The 14,999-nt window shown below is 40.9% G+C and overlaps 1 protein-coding gene across 1 annotated transcript in view; it reads left to right on the top strand.

The window, feature by feature from the left end:
* Window positions 1-1,226: 1,226 nt before the first annotated feature.
* Window positions 1,227-14,999, top strand: part of LOC139536036 (isotocin receptor-like) — a 28,678-nt gene continuing 14,905 nt past the window's right edge. Inside the window, exons 1-2 of the mRNA XM_071336140.1 lie at window positions 1,227-1,372; window positions 1,645-2,931. Of these exons, the coding sequence (XP_071192241.1) occupies window positions 1,998-2,931 (934 nt within the window). The 5' untranslated portion in view covers window positions 1,227-1,372; window positions 1,645-1,997. The remainder of the gene's footprint in view (window positions 1,373-1,644; window positions 2,932-14,999) is intronic.

Below are 14,999 nucleotides of genomic sequence, written 5' to 3'. Positions count from 1 at the left end.
TGTTTTATCTATAATTTCTCATCATTATTTCTCTTCATATGACAAGGATTAAAAAGGATTTGCCAGTAGATTGTCGATTTGATTCATGATGATGACTGCGAGTATGATGTTGACATGATCAGTCCAATCAAAGTTACTGTAGATATAACGTGATTTGACATCATTTTATCTATGGCCAATGACCTTGAGCCTTCTTGGATGGGCACTTCTAATGTAACTCTATGGCAGCACCCAAAGGGCTTGAATTTTCGAAGTCTATCCTTAGACTGGCAGTGACGTAGTGTCCCCATGAGTGACAGAACACTGAGCCAATCACGGTACAACGCTCCGTATTTTCTGCTGGCTTGCCCCACCACCACAGAAAGCACTGAGCTAGGCTGAAACACCTGCATATTGGAGCTGTTTTCTTCAGTAATCCACAGGCTCAAACGCAGTCAAAACAGGAAGACAAAAAAATCTAAATTGTATCCGTAAAGTTCATAGAAACATGTCAAACGATGTTTATATTCAAACCTCAGGTTGTTTTTAGCCTAAATAATCAATACTATTTCAACCGGACAATAACGTCGTCAATATAAAATGTAAACAAGAAAAAGCTCTGTGAAACTTTATTTTTCTCAGGTTTTCGCCTGCCAAATCAGTTCTGTTAAACTCACAGACACTATTTTAACAGTTCTGGAAACTTTAGAGTGTTTCCTATCCAGAGCGTCTGCTAAATGACTTAAATGTAAATGTAAATGTAAATCTACCAGTTATATGCATATCATATCTTCTGGGCCCGAGAAACAGGCCGTTTAATTTGGGCATGCATTTCATCCAAAATTCCGAATGCTGCCCCCTACCCTAGAGAAGTTTTAACTTAATGATATATATATATATATACTGTATTTTTTTTAAACATTGTTTGCAAACTGATATGTGACACGTATTAATGCCAAGATAACATGCAAAATAGGAAAGCCCAAAACATTTTATTTTTATATTATTCTAAAAATGTGGGGCTCCACTTGTACCTTTCATGCGTAAAATATTGATAACCCATTTCGTTTTTTCTTACTGTAAAAAAAAAACTATAAATGCCCTGTGTTAATTATAGGTTGGAAAATGATATACTGTTGCTTGCATAGCCATCTAGTGACGGCTGTGAGTATCTTAGCCGGTCCTCCGTTGGGACAGAAGTGGTACCAAAAGAGCGCGTGGGCAGAGGGAGGGTCCCAGCTTGCACGACTTGGTATGCTGTGCTTGAAGCACTGCATTAGACCTCATACATGCTACAAAGACATCAAGGGGTGTGGACAAAAGCCCCTCTAGAAAATAATCTGTGTGCACTAGTTGCTGTGCATCACGTTGGAAAGGCTGTCTTTATAATATGGTAAGTACATGAATATTAATTATCTTATCTTAATGTTATAATTTTGATCATGATTATTAAGTATGATTAGAATTATTATTTGTAAGATTATGGTGAATATTATAATTAGTATATTATTAGTAGCCTATTAATATGGTTGACATTGATTTGATTGCTGAACTGATTAGTCTAGTAATTGCACATATCATACATTTATTTATTCATTTATCCATGTTTGATCTTTTAGCCACTGACTTGTAAAATGTAGGCTTCTTTTATTTGTATTTACCTAGAACATATCTCCCAGAGTCTACGCCTAATTGGGACACCTTACTATTGGATTTTACTTTGCCTTTGGTAAGCCTACCGTCCAAGAGACAAACATGTAAACAGAAAAAAAACATCTTAATGAACTTTGCAATAACGGGAAATGATAAACAAATAAACAAGGAACAGATGAGGAGCCAATCAGTCACTTCACCGATGTCTGGTACTCGATAATAGGCAGTGTTTTTGGGCTCCAGGTGAAACACACTATGCAAACAGAGCGACGGAGCATTGTATAGTTCCAACATTTTTATTTCACAAAAGCACATAGAACTACGTAGAAAACGGAGCTTGTGTAAGGTGGCGAGTTTACGCATGAATGATGGAGGACCTTCTGCGAGACCAAGACTTGTGGGCGATTATAAATGATTCACGGACCAACTCGAGTCGCGGTGGAAACGAGACCAGTACTAGGAACCAGTCCATCGTGAACCCCTTGAAGCGGAACGAGGAGGTGGCCAAAGTGGAGGTGACCGTTCTTATCCTAGTTCTGCTGCTCGCGATGGTCGGTAACATTTGCGTCCTTTTGGCTATCCATACGAGCAAGCACAGCCACTCTCGGATGTATTACTTCATGAAACACCTCAGTATTGCGGACCTGGTGGTGGCAATCTTTCAGGTCCTCCCGCAGCTTATATGGGACATTACATTCCGCTTCTACGGGCCGGACTTACTGTGCAGGCTGGTGAAGTACCTACAGGTTGTCGGGATGTTCGGGTCCACCTACATGCTTGTTCTAATGTCCATAGACAGATGCTTGGCGATATGTCAGCCGCTTCGCTCTCTGCACAAGAGGAAGGACCGTTTTTATGTGATTGCCTCTTGGATGCTTAGTCTGATTTTCAGTACCCCTCAAGTGTATATATTTTCGTTGAGGGATGTGGGCAACGGAGTTTATGACTGTTGGGGAGACTTCGTGCAACCCTGGGGCGCCAAGGCGTACATTACATGGATTAGTCTTACAATCTACATAATTCCAGTGGCTATCCTAAGTCTTTGCTATGGCCTGATAAGTTTTAAAATATGGCAAAACTTTAAAATGAAAACCAGACGGGATCAGTGTATGTCTCTGACGCCGCGGGCGTACAAAGGCGCAGCACTCTCTCGAGTGAGCAGCGTGAGGCTCATATCAAAAGCGAAGATCCGAACTGTCAAAATGACTTTTGTCATAGTCCTAGCTTATATTGTTTGCTGGACTCCTTTTTTCTTCGTACAAATGTGGTCGGCATGGGATCCTGCTGCACCCAGAGAAGGTAATTGTAAAGAGCTTTATGCATGAATTACACACTGCTTTATGCATGGATGGGTTTATCAGGAGCACGTATAAACATAGCAATACTGCATAATGTAGATCAATTGTTGGCTCCATAAGCAGGGTTGTAGGAGCGGCGCTCCCTCACATTTTTCAATTTGAGAATACACAGAGCTGGTAAAACTATTTCTGGAAAATTAATTCTGATTAATTATCACAAGAATGTCATGAAAAATAATAGAATGACAAACTAAATGGCGGTTTAGAGGTAGGTAAATTGTGGTTTCTTCCCTGTCTTCTCTGTGGCAGTGGCAAGAATTATGAATAACTATTGGATACATCTATGCACTGCAGAGGCCCGTCAGAACGTGCGTTTGCCTTGATTTTCAAAAAACTCCACGGACCCTCTCTTGCACAGTGGAACCCAAAACATTATGTGACCACTTGGTTACGTGACACCGTTCTGCCGAGGACACCCAAACCAGAAAGGCTACCGCAAGCCCAAGGAGCCTTACCCTCTCTGGAAGTTGCTGTAGCCCTGCTTGGCACATTTAGCCTATTGGCTATTGGTTGAGACCCGGAGTTCGGCTTAAATGTGTCCAAAACAGCACTAATATTTCTAACATCTCCTAGATATAGGACAGACACTTCAAAACCTTATTCCTTATGATTAATTTTTTTACTATCTTTTTTGCCATTTACTGCATAAATGTGTTATTCAATGTGTTTCCATGGGCTATAGCAGTAAAGGCCAAGTAAAGGTTTTTGTTATACCTAAAGGGCTCCTAAATTTCAAAATCAAACAGCTAAATCATCCATGGTATGACCATCTTAAAATATTTCCATGTTAGCTATATCCTGGGACTGTCCTTTCAGAACAATGAAGGGTGCTACAATAATTTAAAATAACACTCATCAAGATCTGTGAAATGCCTAATAGTTCTACTCATCATTTATTATTATAAACATTTTTACAAAATGAAGATTATCACTTCTCATAACACCTCCAAAACAAAGGTCAGGTGGTTTGGTAAGAAGAATGCCCTTCCTCCCACAGGTGTGATTACTACCTCTGACGGTTTAGAGCTTGAGGTAGTCACCTCATACGAGTACTTTGGAGTATGGCTAGACTGTGCACTGTCCTTCTCTCAGCACATATCAAAGCTGCAGGCTAAAGTTAAATCTAGACTTGGTTTCCTCTATCGTAATCCCTCCTCTTTCACCTCAGCTGCCAAACTAACCCTGATTCAGATGACCATCCTACCCATGCTAGATTACGGAGACATCATTTATAGATTGGCAGGTAAGGGTGCTCTCGAGCGGCTAGATGTTCTTTACCATTCGGCCATCAGATTTGCCACCAATGCGCCTTATCTTCTTATGGCTGAGATCCCGTTAACGGGATCGACTTGACAACAGCCAGTGAAAGTGCAGGGCGCCAAATTCAAACAACAGAAATCTCATAATTAAAAGTCCTCAAACATACAAGTATTTTACACCATTTTAACTTCTTTGGGACAGGGGGCAGTATTGAGTAGCTTGGATAAAAAGGTGCCCAGAGTAAACTGCCTGTTACTCAGTCCTAAAAGCTAGAATATGCATATTATTAGTAGAGTTGGATAGAAAACGCTCTGAAGTTTCTAAAACTGTTTTAATGATGTCTGTGAGTATAACAGAACTCATATGGCAGGCAAAAACCTGACAAAAAAATCCAACCAGGAAGTGGGAAATCTGAGGTTTGTAGGTTTGCCTATCCAATATACAGTGTCTTTGGGGTCATATTGCACTTCGTAAGGCTTCCACTAGATGTCAACAGTCTTTAGAACCTTGTTTGAGTATTATTTTTTTTATTTTCATCCCAGGCCCCAGTTCTCATGCGCCAAAACTCAACAGAGCACACCAGGATATATATATATAGTTTTTTAACACCATCTGCTATAACTTGCTCACAAAACAGTTATTCAAGAAGATCAAAATGCATAGGCTATTCCCATGATGCAGTTTCACCAGTAAAACGTGAAGAATTCAAAATTGACATTGATGATTGCCTATGTTAAAATTACGTATGCCTAAATTGGTGTTTGAGGGTATTAAACATTGAAAAATGTCTTGAGACAATAATGTGTGGGTTTGCCAGATGTTGCAACTGTAGAATGCATATTATGCATATTCTATATAATGATAGGCTATTCAAAAACTATAGCTGTCTGTACAAACTTTGAGTGAGGAAATGATAACGTTTTACACTTTCTTTTGCGCTTCCACACCTAAGAAAATAGCACCACACCACTGTCCATCAGCCTGGTCTAATAGAGTAGACGTAACATAGTATATGTCAATCTGGGACACTCAAATTAGTGTGATATGTTACATTTGGTATGGTTACATAAGAGAGAAGTTTTACAGTAGACTTAAACAAATCTACTTTGAAACAAAAGTATAGACCTCACACACATGGTTATGGGAATAAAATAAGAAGACTCATGTACCATGTCAAATATACAGTTGAAATGTATTCCATTTTGAGTTTGCATCCCAATATTACACTTCATATACAACACAGAAAACTGAAATATAAACAAACCCGTTTGACATAGAGAGCGTTTAAAAAAAATGAATGTTTATTAAATATTAAATTATGAAATATATTAATAACATTCCACCCATGAGGCCACTAGAGGGAAATCTGGTCATTTGACTGCAGGAACTATGGCAAAAACGAAAGTATGGTGATTGGGGGGGTGTATAAGGCAAACATCTAGCAACCCAAAGGATGCGTATTTGATTCTATCACGGACAAGTTTTGCGTTTGCTACTTTTAAACTACTTAGCATGTTAGCTGGGCCATTCAAGTATCTGGCGAAGGGTACCAAAAAATGTCTGCATCATTGAAGGTCCCTAAGAACACAGTGGCCTCCGTCATTCTAAAATGGAAGAAGTTTGGAACAGCCAAAACTCTTCCTAGAGCTGGCCATCTGGCCAAACTGAGCAATTGTAGTTTATCACAGTGCCATCCGTTTTGTTACTAAAGCACCTTATACCACCCACCACTGCGACCTGTATGCTCTAGTCGGCTGGCCCTCGCTGCATGTTCGTCATCAGACCCACTGGCTCCAGGTCATCTACAAGGCTATGCTAGGTAAAGCGCCGCCTTATCTCAGTTCACTGGTCACGATGGCAACACCCACCCGTAGCACGCGCTCCAGCAGGTGTATCTCACTGATCATCCCTAAAGCCAAAACCTCATTTGGCCGCCTTTCCTTCCAGTTCTCTGCTGCCTGCGACTGGAACGAATTGCAAAAATCTCTGAAGTTGGAGACTTTTATCTCCCTCAACAACTTTAAACATCTGCTATCTGAGCAGCTAACCGATCGCTGCAGCTGTACATAGTCCATCGGTATATAGCCCACCCAATTTACCTACCTCATCCCCATACTGTTTTTATTTATTTACTTTTCTGCTCTTTTGCACAACAGTATCTCTATTTGCACATGATCATCCGATGATTTATCACCCCAGTGTTAATCTGCTAAATTGTAATTATTCGCTCCTATGGCCTATTTATTGCCTACCTCCTCATGCCTTTTGCACACATTGTATATAGATTCTCTTTTTTTCCTACTATGTTATTGACTTGTTTATTGTTTACTCCATGTGTAACTCTGTGTTGTTGTCTGTTCACACTGCTATGCTTTATCTTGGCCAGGTCGCAGTTGCAAATGAGAACTTGTTCTCAACTAGCCTACCTGGTTAAATAAAGGTAAAATAAAAAAGGGCCTTTGTCAAGGAGGTGACCAAGAACCCGATGGTCAAGCTGACAGAGCTCCAGAGTTCCTCTGTGGCGATGGGAGAACCTTTCAGAAGGACAACCATCTCTGCAGCACTCCATCAATCAGGCCTTTTTGGTAGAGTGGCCAGACGGAAGCCACTCTTCAGTAAAAGGCACATGACAGCCCACTTGGAGTTTGCCAAAAGTCATCTAAAGGACTCTCAGACCATGAGAAACAAGATACTCTGGTCTGATGAAACCAGGATTGAACTCTTTGGCTTGAATGCCAAGCGTCACGTCTGGAGGAAACCTGGCACCATCCCTTTGGTGAAGCATGGTGGTGGCAGCATCATGCTCTGTGGGTGTTTTTCAGCGGCAGGGACTGGGAGGCTAGTCACGATTGAGGGAAAGATGAACGGATTAAAGTACACAGCGATCCTTGATGAAAACCTGCTCCAGAGCACTCAGGATCTCAGACTGGGGAGAAGGTTCACCTTCCAACAGGACAACAAGCCTAAGCACACCTCCAAGACAACGCAGGAGTGGATTCAGGACAAGTATCTGAATGTCCTTGAATGGCCCAGCCAGAGCCCGGACTTGAACCCAATCAAACCTTTAAGTTTGCAGTGACACATCCATAACCTGAGCGGAAACCAGATTGCATACCAGAGAGAATACTATAGACATCAAAAAAGCCAGTCAGTTGATTATTGACAAGTCTTTCCAACACTTTTGATAAACAGGGCAAAATAGAAATAGGCCTATAACAGTTAGGATCAGCTTGATTTCCCCCTTTAAAAAATTTACGAACCGTGGCTGCAATGGGAACCTCCCCAGAGAGAAGAGGCAGGTTAAAAAGGTCAGAGATAGGCTTGGCAATTACAGTGGCAGCAACGTTAAAGAAGAAAGGGTATAAACCATCTGACCCAGATGTTTTTTGGGGATCAAGTTTAAGGAGCTCCTTTAGCACCTCAGACTCAGTGACCGCCTGCAGGGAGAAACTTTGTAGTGGGGCAGGGGGAAAAGAGGGAGGAGCGTCGGGGCTAGTCGCATTAGAAGGGGTGGGAGATACAATTTTGGAGTCAAATAGGAATCCTGACTTAACTCAATAGGGGGGGGCGCTATTTCCACTTTGTAAAAAATCGTTCCCAAATTAAACTGCCTTGTACTCAATTCTTGCTCGTACAATATGCATATTATTATTACTATTGGATAGAAAACACTCTCTAGTTTCTAAAACCGTTTGAATTATATCTGTGATAAAACGGAACTCATTTTGCAGCAAACTTCCTGTCAGGAAGTGAGAAATCTGAAATCGAGGGCTCTGTTCCAGGGTCAGTTTATTAATTTGCATGGAATCTATGGGTCTACATGCACTGCATACGCCTTCCACTAGATGTCAGTAAGCAGTGAGTTGGAATGGGGTGTCTAGCTAGATCTGAGGCCGAACAAGACCTCTTGGAATCGTGGGTCTGGTCTTTTCACCGTTTGGCTTGACGCGAGAGGGACCTCTGCATTGCGCTCTGAAAAGCTTTCGTTTTAGAAGTTAGATATATCCGGCTCTGATTTTATTTGATATGTGTTAAAAACATCTTAAGGTAGTTATTGTAAACCGAGTTATATCAGTTTATATCAGTATATTGCGATTTTCGGTATTTCCTTTGTTATGCGTTATTGTGAGTTGGACACTTCCGTGCCGCATGGCCAGCTTTGTTAGCTAAATCGACAGATGAAGACGACATTCTACAACCGAACAACGATTATTCTGGAAAAAGGACACCTTGTACAAGATTCTGATGGAAGCTCATCAAATAGTAGGAACCATTTATGATATTATTTCGTATTTCTGTCAAATGTTTAGACTATATTCCGCCCAGATTTCGGGCGTTGTCTCGCTATAACGTAAGCTGTATGTCGTACTAAGGTTATTTAAAAAAATCTAACACAGCGGTTGCATTAAGAACTAGTGTATCTTTCATTTGCTGTCCAACCTGTATTTTTTTAGTAAAGTATATGATTAGTTATTTGATTAGATGATGTGAGTGTCAGAAATATATCCGGATTATTTTGTGCAGTTTGGCTAGTATTCACATTGTTCAACCACGAATTGTACCGCTAAATATGCACATTTTCGAACAAACCATATATGTATTGTGTAATATGATGTTATAGGACTGTCATCTGATGAAGGTTAGTGAAAAAATTAATATCTTTTGCTGGTTTATTCGCTAACGTGCTTTGAATGAATGCGGTTGTGTGGTAGACTATTGTAGTAAGCTAATATAATGCTATATTGTGTTTTTGCTGTAAAACACTTAAAAAATCTGAAATATTGGCTGGATTCACAAGATGTTTGTCTTTCATTTGCTGTACACCGTGTATTTTTCATAAATGTTTTATGATGAGTATTTAGGTATTTCACGTTGGTTTCTGTAGTTATTCTAGCTGCTTTGGTGAGACTTGTGATGGTGGCTGCAATGTAAAACTATGATTTATACCTGAAATATGCAAATTTTTCGAACAAAACATATGCTATACAATACATCTGTTATAAGACTGTCATCTGATGAAGTTGTTTCTTGGTTAGTGACTATTTATATCTTTATTTGGTCGAATTTGTGATAGCTACCTATGCAGTAAAAAAATGGTGAAAATATGCGGTTGGGTCTTTTGCTATCGTGGTTAGCTAATAGAAATACATATTGTGTTTTCCCTGTAAAACATTTTAAAAATCGGAAATGATGGCTGGATTCACAAGATGTATCTTTCATCTGGTGTCTTGGACTTGTGATTTCATGATATTTAGATGCTAGTATTTACTTGTGGCGCTATGCTAGGCTATGCTAGTCAGCTTTTTTACTGATGAGGGTGATCCGGGCTGAGTACCAAGTAGAAGTTAATGAAGTGGTGATTAAAAAGCTCAACCATGTGCTTCTTGTCAGTAACAACCACATCATCAACTTCAAGGGACATGGGCAGCTGTGAGGAGGAGGGTTTATTCTCCAGGTCTTTAACCATTTTCCAAAACTTCTTGGGGTTAGACCCACAGAGATAGAACTGCTCCTTAAACTAACTAACTTTGGCCTTCCGGATAGCCTGAGTGCACGTATTTCTCATTTGCCTGAATGAGAGCCAGTCACCTGAGTATGCGTGTGCCGAGCCTTTCGCCAAATGCAATTCTTGAGGTGTAGTAACTCTGCAAGATCATGGTCAAACCAGGGGCTGAACCTGTTTTTAATTCTCATTTTCTTTATGGGGGCATGTTTGTTAACAATATCACTGAAAATATCAAAAAAGAAGGTCCAAGCGTCTTCGACAGAGTGGATCAAGCTAATTCTATACCAATTTACAGAGGCCAGGTCATGAAGGAAGGCTTACTCATTAAAGTTTTTTAGCAAGCGTCTATGACAAATCAGGACAGGTCGTTTCACTGAGCAGCATTACAAACACAGGCTGTTAAACAGTGATCACTAAGGTCATTACAGAAAACATTAGACTGATACCGATCAGGATTATTTGTGAGGATAACATTGATGAGAGTATCCTTTTCTGGGTGCTTGGAGTCATATCTTGTGGGGTTGGTAATAATCTGAGAAAGATTTAGTGAGTCCCATTGCTTTAGGACTTGTTCAGGTGGTTTAAGAATGTCCTCGTTTAGGTCATCTAGCAGGACGAATTCAGACAGTGTAAGGGGCCAGGAGAGTACTAACTGAACAGTTCTCTAAGTGTGATAGGACCAGGAATTGAATCACCAGATTCAGAGTGCTAGATGTTACATACTCTAACGCCTTGTAGTTTTGTTTTTTTCACTCACAAATGAGTCCTGATTGAAACCCTCTGTAGGACTTCGGTAGATTACCTTAGGGACAGCCTTTGTTTTTTTAGTTATCTTAGTGAGTGCAACCAAGTTATGATCACTACAACCTAGTGCCACTGATACAGCTTTAGAACAATGTTCAGCCATGTTAGTAAAAATGTGATTGATTCAAGTTGATGATGTGATACCGGATCTATTAGTGAACGTTCTGGTTGGTAATGTCGTAACTTGGGTCAGGTTATATACATTGGCAACATAAATACGTTTCTTTCTCATTGGACAGTGGTGTTTAAAAAAATCTATATTCATAGCTCCCTGTCTATTGCTCCTCCTAACTCCTAGGGAGGGAGGGTGAACAATCAGTTTGTCAATCCTCAAGTATGCTATGTCACCTTGTTCTCTTGCAGCCTTCATGGCTGGTATTAGTTCCCTTTTTCTTTGTCAGACTGCATAGAGAAGTCCTCATTGATGAAGATGTAGGACCCTTTAAGGCATTTGGCTTTTTCAAGGACTGCAAGCTTATCCTTGAACCTGAGGAATCTCACTAAAATTGGCCTGGGTCTGGTTCCATTGGCACCACCATTGGCACCACCAGTGCCCCCTGGTTTTCCCAGAACAATGAGCACGTTCCAGATCAATCTGTTTATCCAATTGTAGCTCTTCAGAAAACAGCTTTCGAACTATGATATTTATGTGTCTGTAACTTTCTCACTCATCCTTTTTCACAAAGGTTGTCAAATAATATTGGTATTTTAAATTGTTCCTGTTCTGGCCCTTCACGTGATGTGCTATAGGCCGAGTGTCAAGGCTCAGGAGTAGACCCAAGTGCAGACAGTTTTGAAATATCAAAAGTTTATTACAAAAACAGGGGGGCAGGCAAACAACAGGTCACGGGCAGGCAGAGGTCAGTAGTCCAGAGCAGAGTCCAAAAGGTACAGAACGGCAAGCAGGCTCAGGCTCAGGGTCAGGGCATTTAGAGGTCAGTAATCCAGGGTGGTATGGCAAGGTACAGAACGACAGGCAGGCTCAGGGTTAGGGCAGGCAGAATGGTCAAAACTGGAAAAGCTAGAAAACAGGAACTGGAGCCAGACATGAGCACGGGAAAAACCTCTGGTATGCTTGACGAAACAAAGCGAACTGGCAACGGACAAACAGAGAACGCATGTATAAGTACAATGGGGATAATGGGGAAGATGGGCGACACCTGGAGGGGGGTGGAGACAAGAACAAAGACAGGTGAAACAGATCAGGGTGTGACACCAGAATAAATTGTTGTGAAAGCCAATTTTTGTTAATAATTTACTGTGTTACGTCTACCCCTGAGTCCAGGTTGGTTCCATACATTATGCACACACATATGCTATGTAGAGTGAAAAAGGTGAAAGAACCCCCTCTAGTGTGCCCGGCAAAATTAAGCGTCATTGCAAAACAAGTAAGGGAGGCATGGAGAGTGACATGACCTGATAAGCTGTTATCCTCCTGTTTTTTAATTTAATTTTGTTTTGGTAGTTGGGAGTTAGTTGGGGAATGTCTTGTATTAGACATGTTGTGCTCTTGTCTCTCTCCTGGTGCTATTTGTCCAGTGGTGTGTATTCAAGGATGCCAAGGAAAGCCAGACATCGACTCTCTCTGTGTTTCATAATTTTCCTTCAATTTGGAAGAGGCTGAATGCATCTCACCGGAGAAAGCATCCAAGCGAAACAGCGCCCTTCTGTCTCTGTATGTGTTGCCCATCTATCTGATGCTGTCTGGTCAAAAAGAGAATGATTAATACATTTATTTTAATAATAGCCAATCAGCGTTGAGCTAAACTGAGCGAGCCCAACTGTGAATGGTCCAGGCACACCAAAAAAAAGGGAAGCCAGTTTGGATTTGGTTTCACGCCAATCACACAGTAGTGTGGTGTTGGTAAAATCATTGGGGAAGCCCGGACATAAAAAAAGCCATATTACAACCTATGTGTTGTGATAATTGTGTTGTTTGCTCTATAACCTGTTAGTTCATATGCCTTGCCACTGTGATATTATATAGGCCTGAGGCCCAAAATAATTTCAACCCCACCTTTGCTCTCCGGTTTTGTGATGTAACAAACTCTGTACAGTGAAGTCACAAAACCGGAGAGCAAACTCTGTACGGTGAAGTCACAAAACCGGAGAGCAAACTCTGTCTGGTGAAGTCCACAAAGCATATTGCATGTAAAAAAACAAACAGTTACATTACCTACAGCATGGTCAAGCAAGTTAATTTTGGTGACTTTTTCGGACAACTAAACAACTATTGATTTAGAACCACAGAGAGTAACTGCAAGTGGCAAAGAAAACAGGAACTGCCGTCACTATTCCAGCTCCATTTCAACATCATCAAATCACCTATGCTTAGTCTAATACAGTGACAAATAAAAATACCAAAAACAATCAATGTAAGCTAAATACAATTTCGCTGTTCTGATTTACAGTTGAAGTCGGAAGTTTACATACACTTAGGTTGGAGTCATTATAACTAGTTTTTCAACTATAATATTGGCAAGTCGGTTAGGATATCTACTTTGTGCATGACAAGTCATTTTTCCAACAATTGTTTACAGACAGATTATTTCACTTATAATTCACTGTATCACAATTCCAGTGGGTCAGAAGTTTACAATACAGACTGTGCCTTTAAACAGCTTGAAAAATTCCAGAAAATTATGTCACGGCTTTGGAAGCTTCTGTTAGGCTAATTGACATAATTTGAGTCAATTGGAGGTGTACCTGTGGATGTATTTCAAGGCCTACCTTCAAACTCAGTGCCTCTTTGTTTGATATCATGGGGAAATCAAAAGAAATCTGCCAAGACCTCCAAAAAAAAAATGTGGTCCTCCACACGTCTGGTTCATCCTTGGGAGCAATTTCCAAATGCCTGAAGGTACCACGTTCATCTGTACAAACAATAGTACGCAAGTATAAACACCATGGGACCACGCAGCCGTCATACCGTTCAGGAAGGAGACGCGTTCTGTCTCTTAGAGATGAACGTTCTTTGGTGCAAAAAGTGCAAATCAATCCCATAACAACAGCAAAGGACCTTGTGAAGATGCTGGAGGAAACAAGTACAAAAATATCTATATCCACAGTTAAACGAGTCCTATATCGACATAACCTGAAAGGTCGCTCAGCAAGGAAGAAGCAACCTCTCCAAAACCGCCATAAAAAAGCCAGACTATGGTTTGCAACTGCAAATGGGAACAAAGATCATACTTTTTGGAGGAATGTCCTCTGGTCTGATGAAACAAAAATAGAAATGTTTGGCCATAATGACCATCGTTATGTTTGGAGGATAAAGGGGGTGGCTTGCAAGCCGAAGAACACCATCCCAACCGTGAAGCACAGGGATGGCAACATCATGTTGTGTGGTGCTTTGCTGCAGGAGGGACTGGTGCACTTCACAAAATAGATGGCATCATGAGGGAGGAAAATTTTATGGATATATTGAAGCAACATCTCAAGACATCAGTCAGGAAGTTAAAGCTTGGTCGCAAATGGTTCTTCCAAATGGACAATGACCCCAAGCATACTTCCAAAGTTGTGGCAAAATGGCAACAAAGGCAAGGTATTGGAGTGGCCATCACAAAGCCCTGACCTCAATCCTATAGAACATTTGTGGACGGAACTGAAAAAGTGTGTGCGAGCAAGGTGGCCTACAAACCTGACTCAGTTACACCAGCTCTGTCAGGAGGAATGGGCCAAAATTCACCCAACTGATTGTGGGAAGCTTGTGCAAGGTTACCTGAAACATTTGACCCAAGTTAAACAATTTAAAGGCAATGCTACCAAATACTAATTGAGTGTATGTAAACTTCTGACCCACTGGGAATGTGATGAAAGAAATAAAAGCTGAAATAAATCATTCTCTCTAGTATTATTCTGACATTGCAGATTCTTAAAATAAAGTGGTCATCCTAACTGACCTTAGACAGGGAATTTTTACTAAGATTAAATGTCAGGAATTGTGAAAAACTGAGTTTAAATGTATTTGGCTAAGGTGTAACAGTATAACTTTTGTCCGTCCCCTCACCCCGACCCGGGCGTGAACCAGGGACCCTCTGCACACATCAACAACAGTCACCCACGAAGCATCGTTACCCATAGCTCCACAAAAGCCACGGCCCTTGGAGAGCAAGGGAACCACTACTTCAAGGTCTCAAAGCGAGTCACGTCACCGATTGAAACGCTATTAGCGCGCACCACCGCTAACTAGCTAGCCATTTCACATCGGTTACATATGTAAACTTCCGACTTCAACTGTATGTGCATGTGTAGAAAAAAACATGTTCACTCCCCCTACTTGTAAAGAAACACAAATGCCATCCTCTTTCGCGTTGACAAAATGGTCTATGACTCTGTCACATAGTATATGATTTTCGTTTTTGTTGTCCTAGACTACTTGGCTAAAATGCTTGCTCACTAGCCTAACTTCCTTTCATGGGCAACGATGAGCCAGCTAA

Source organism: Salvelinus alpinus, chromosome 12 (assembly GCF_045679555.1).
Source record: "Salvelinus alpinus chromosome 12, SLU_Salpinus.1, whole genome shotgun sequence".
In the NCBI taxonomy this organism is placed as follows: Eukaryota; Metazoa; Chordata; class Actinopteri; order Salmoniformes; family Salmonidae; genus Salvelinus; species Salvelinus alpinus.
This window is presented reverse-complemented; position numbering and strand designations above follow the sequence as displayed.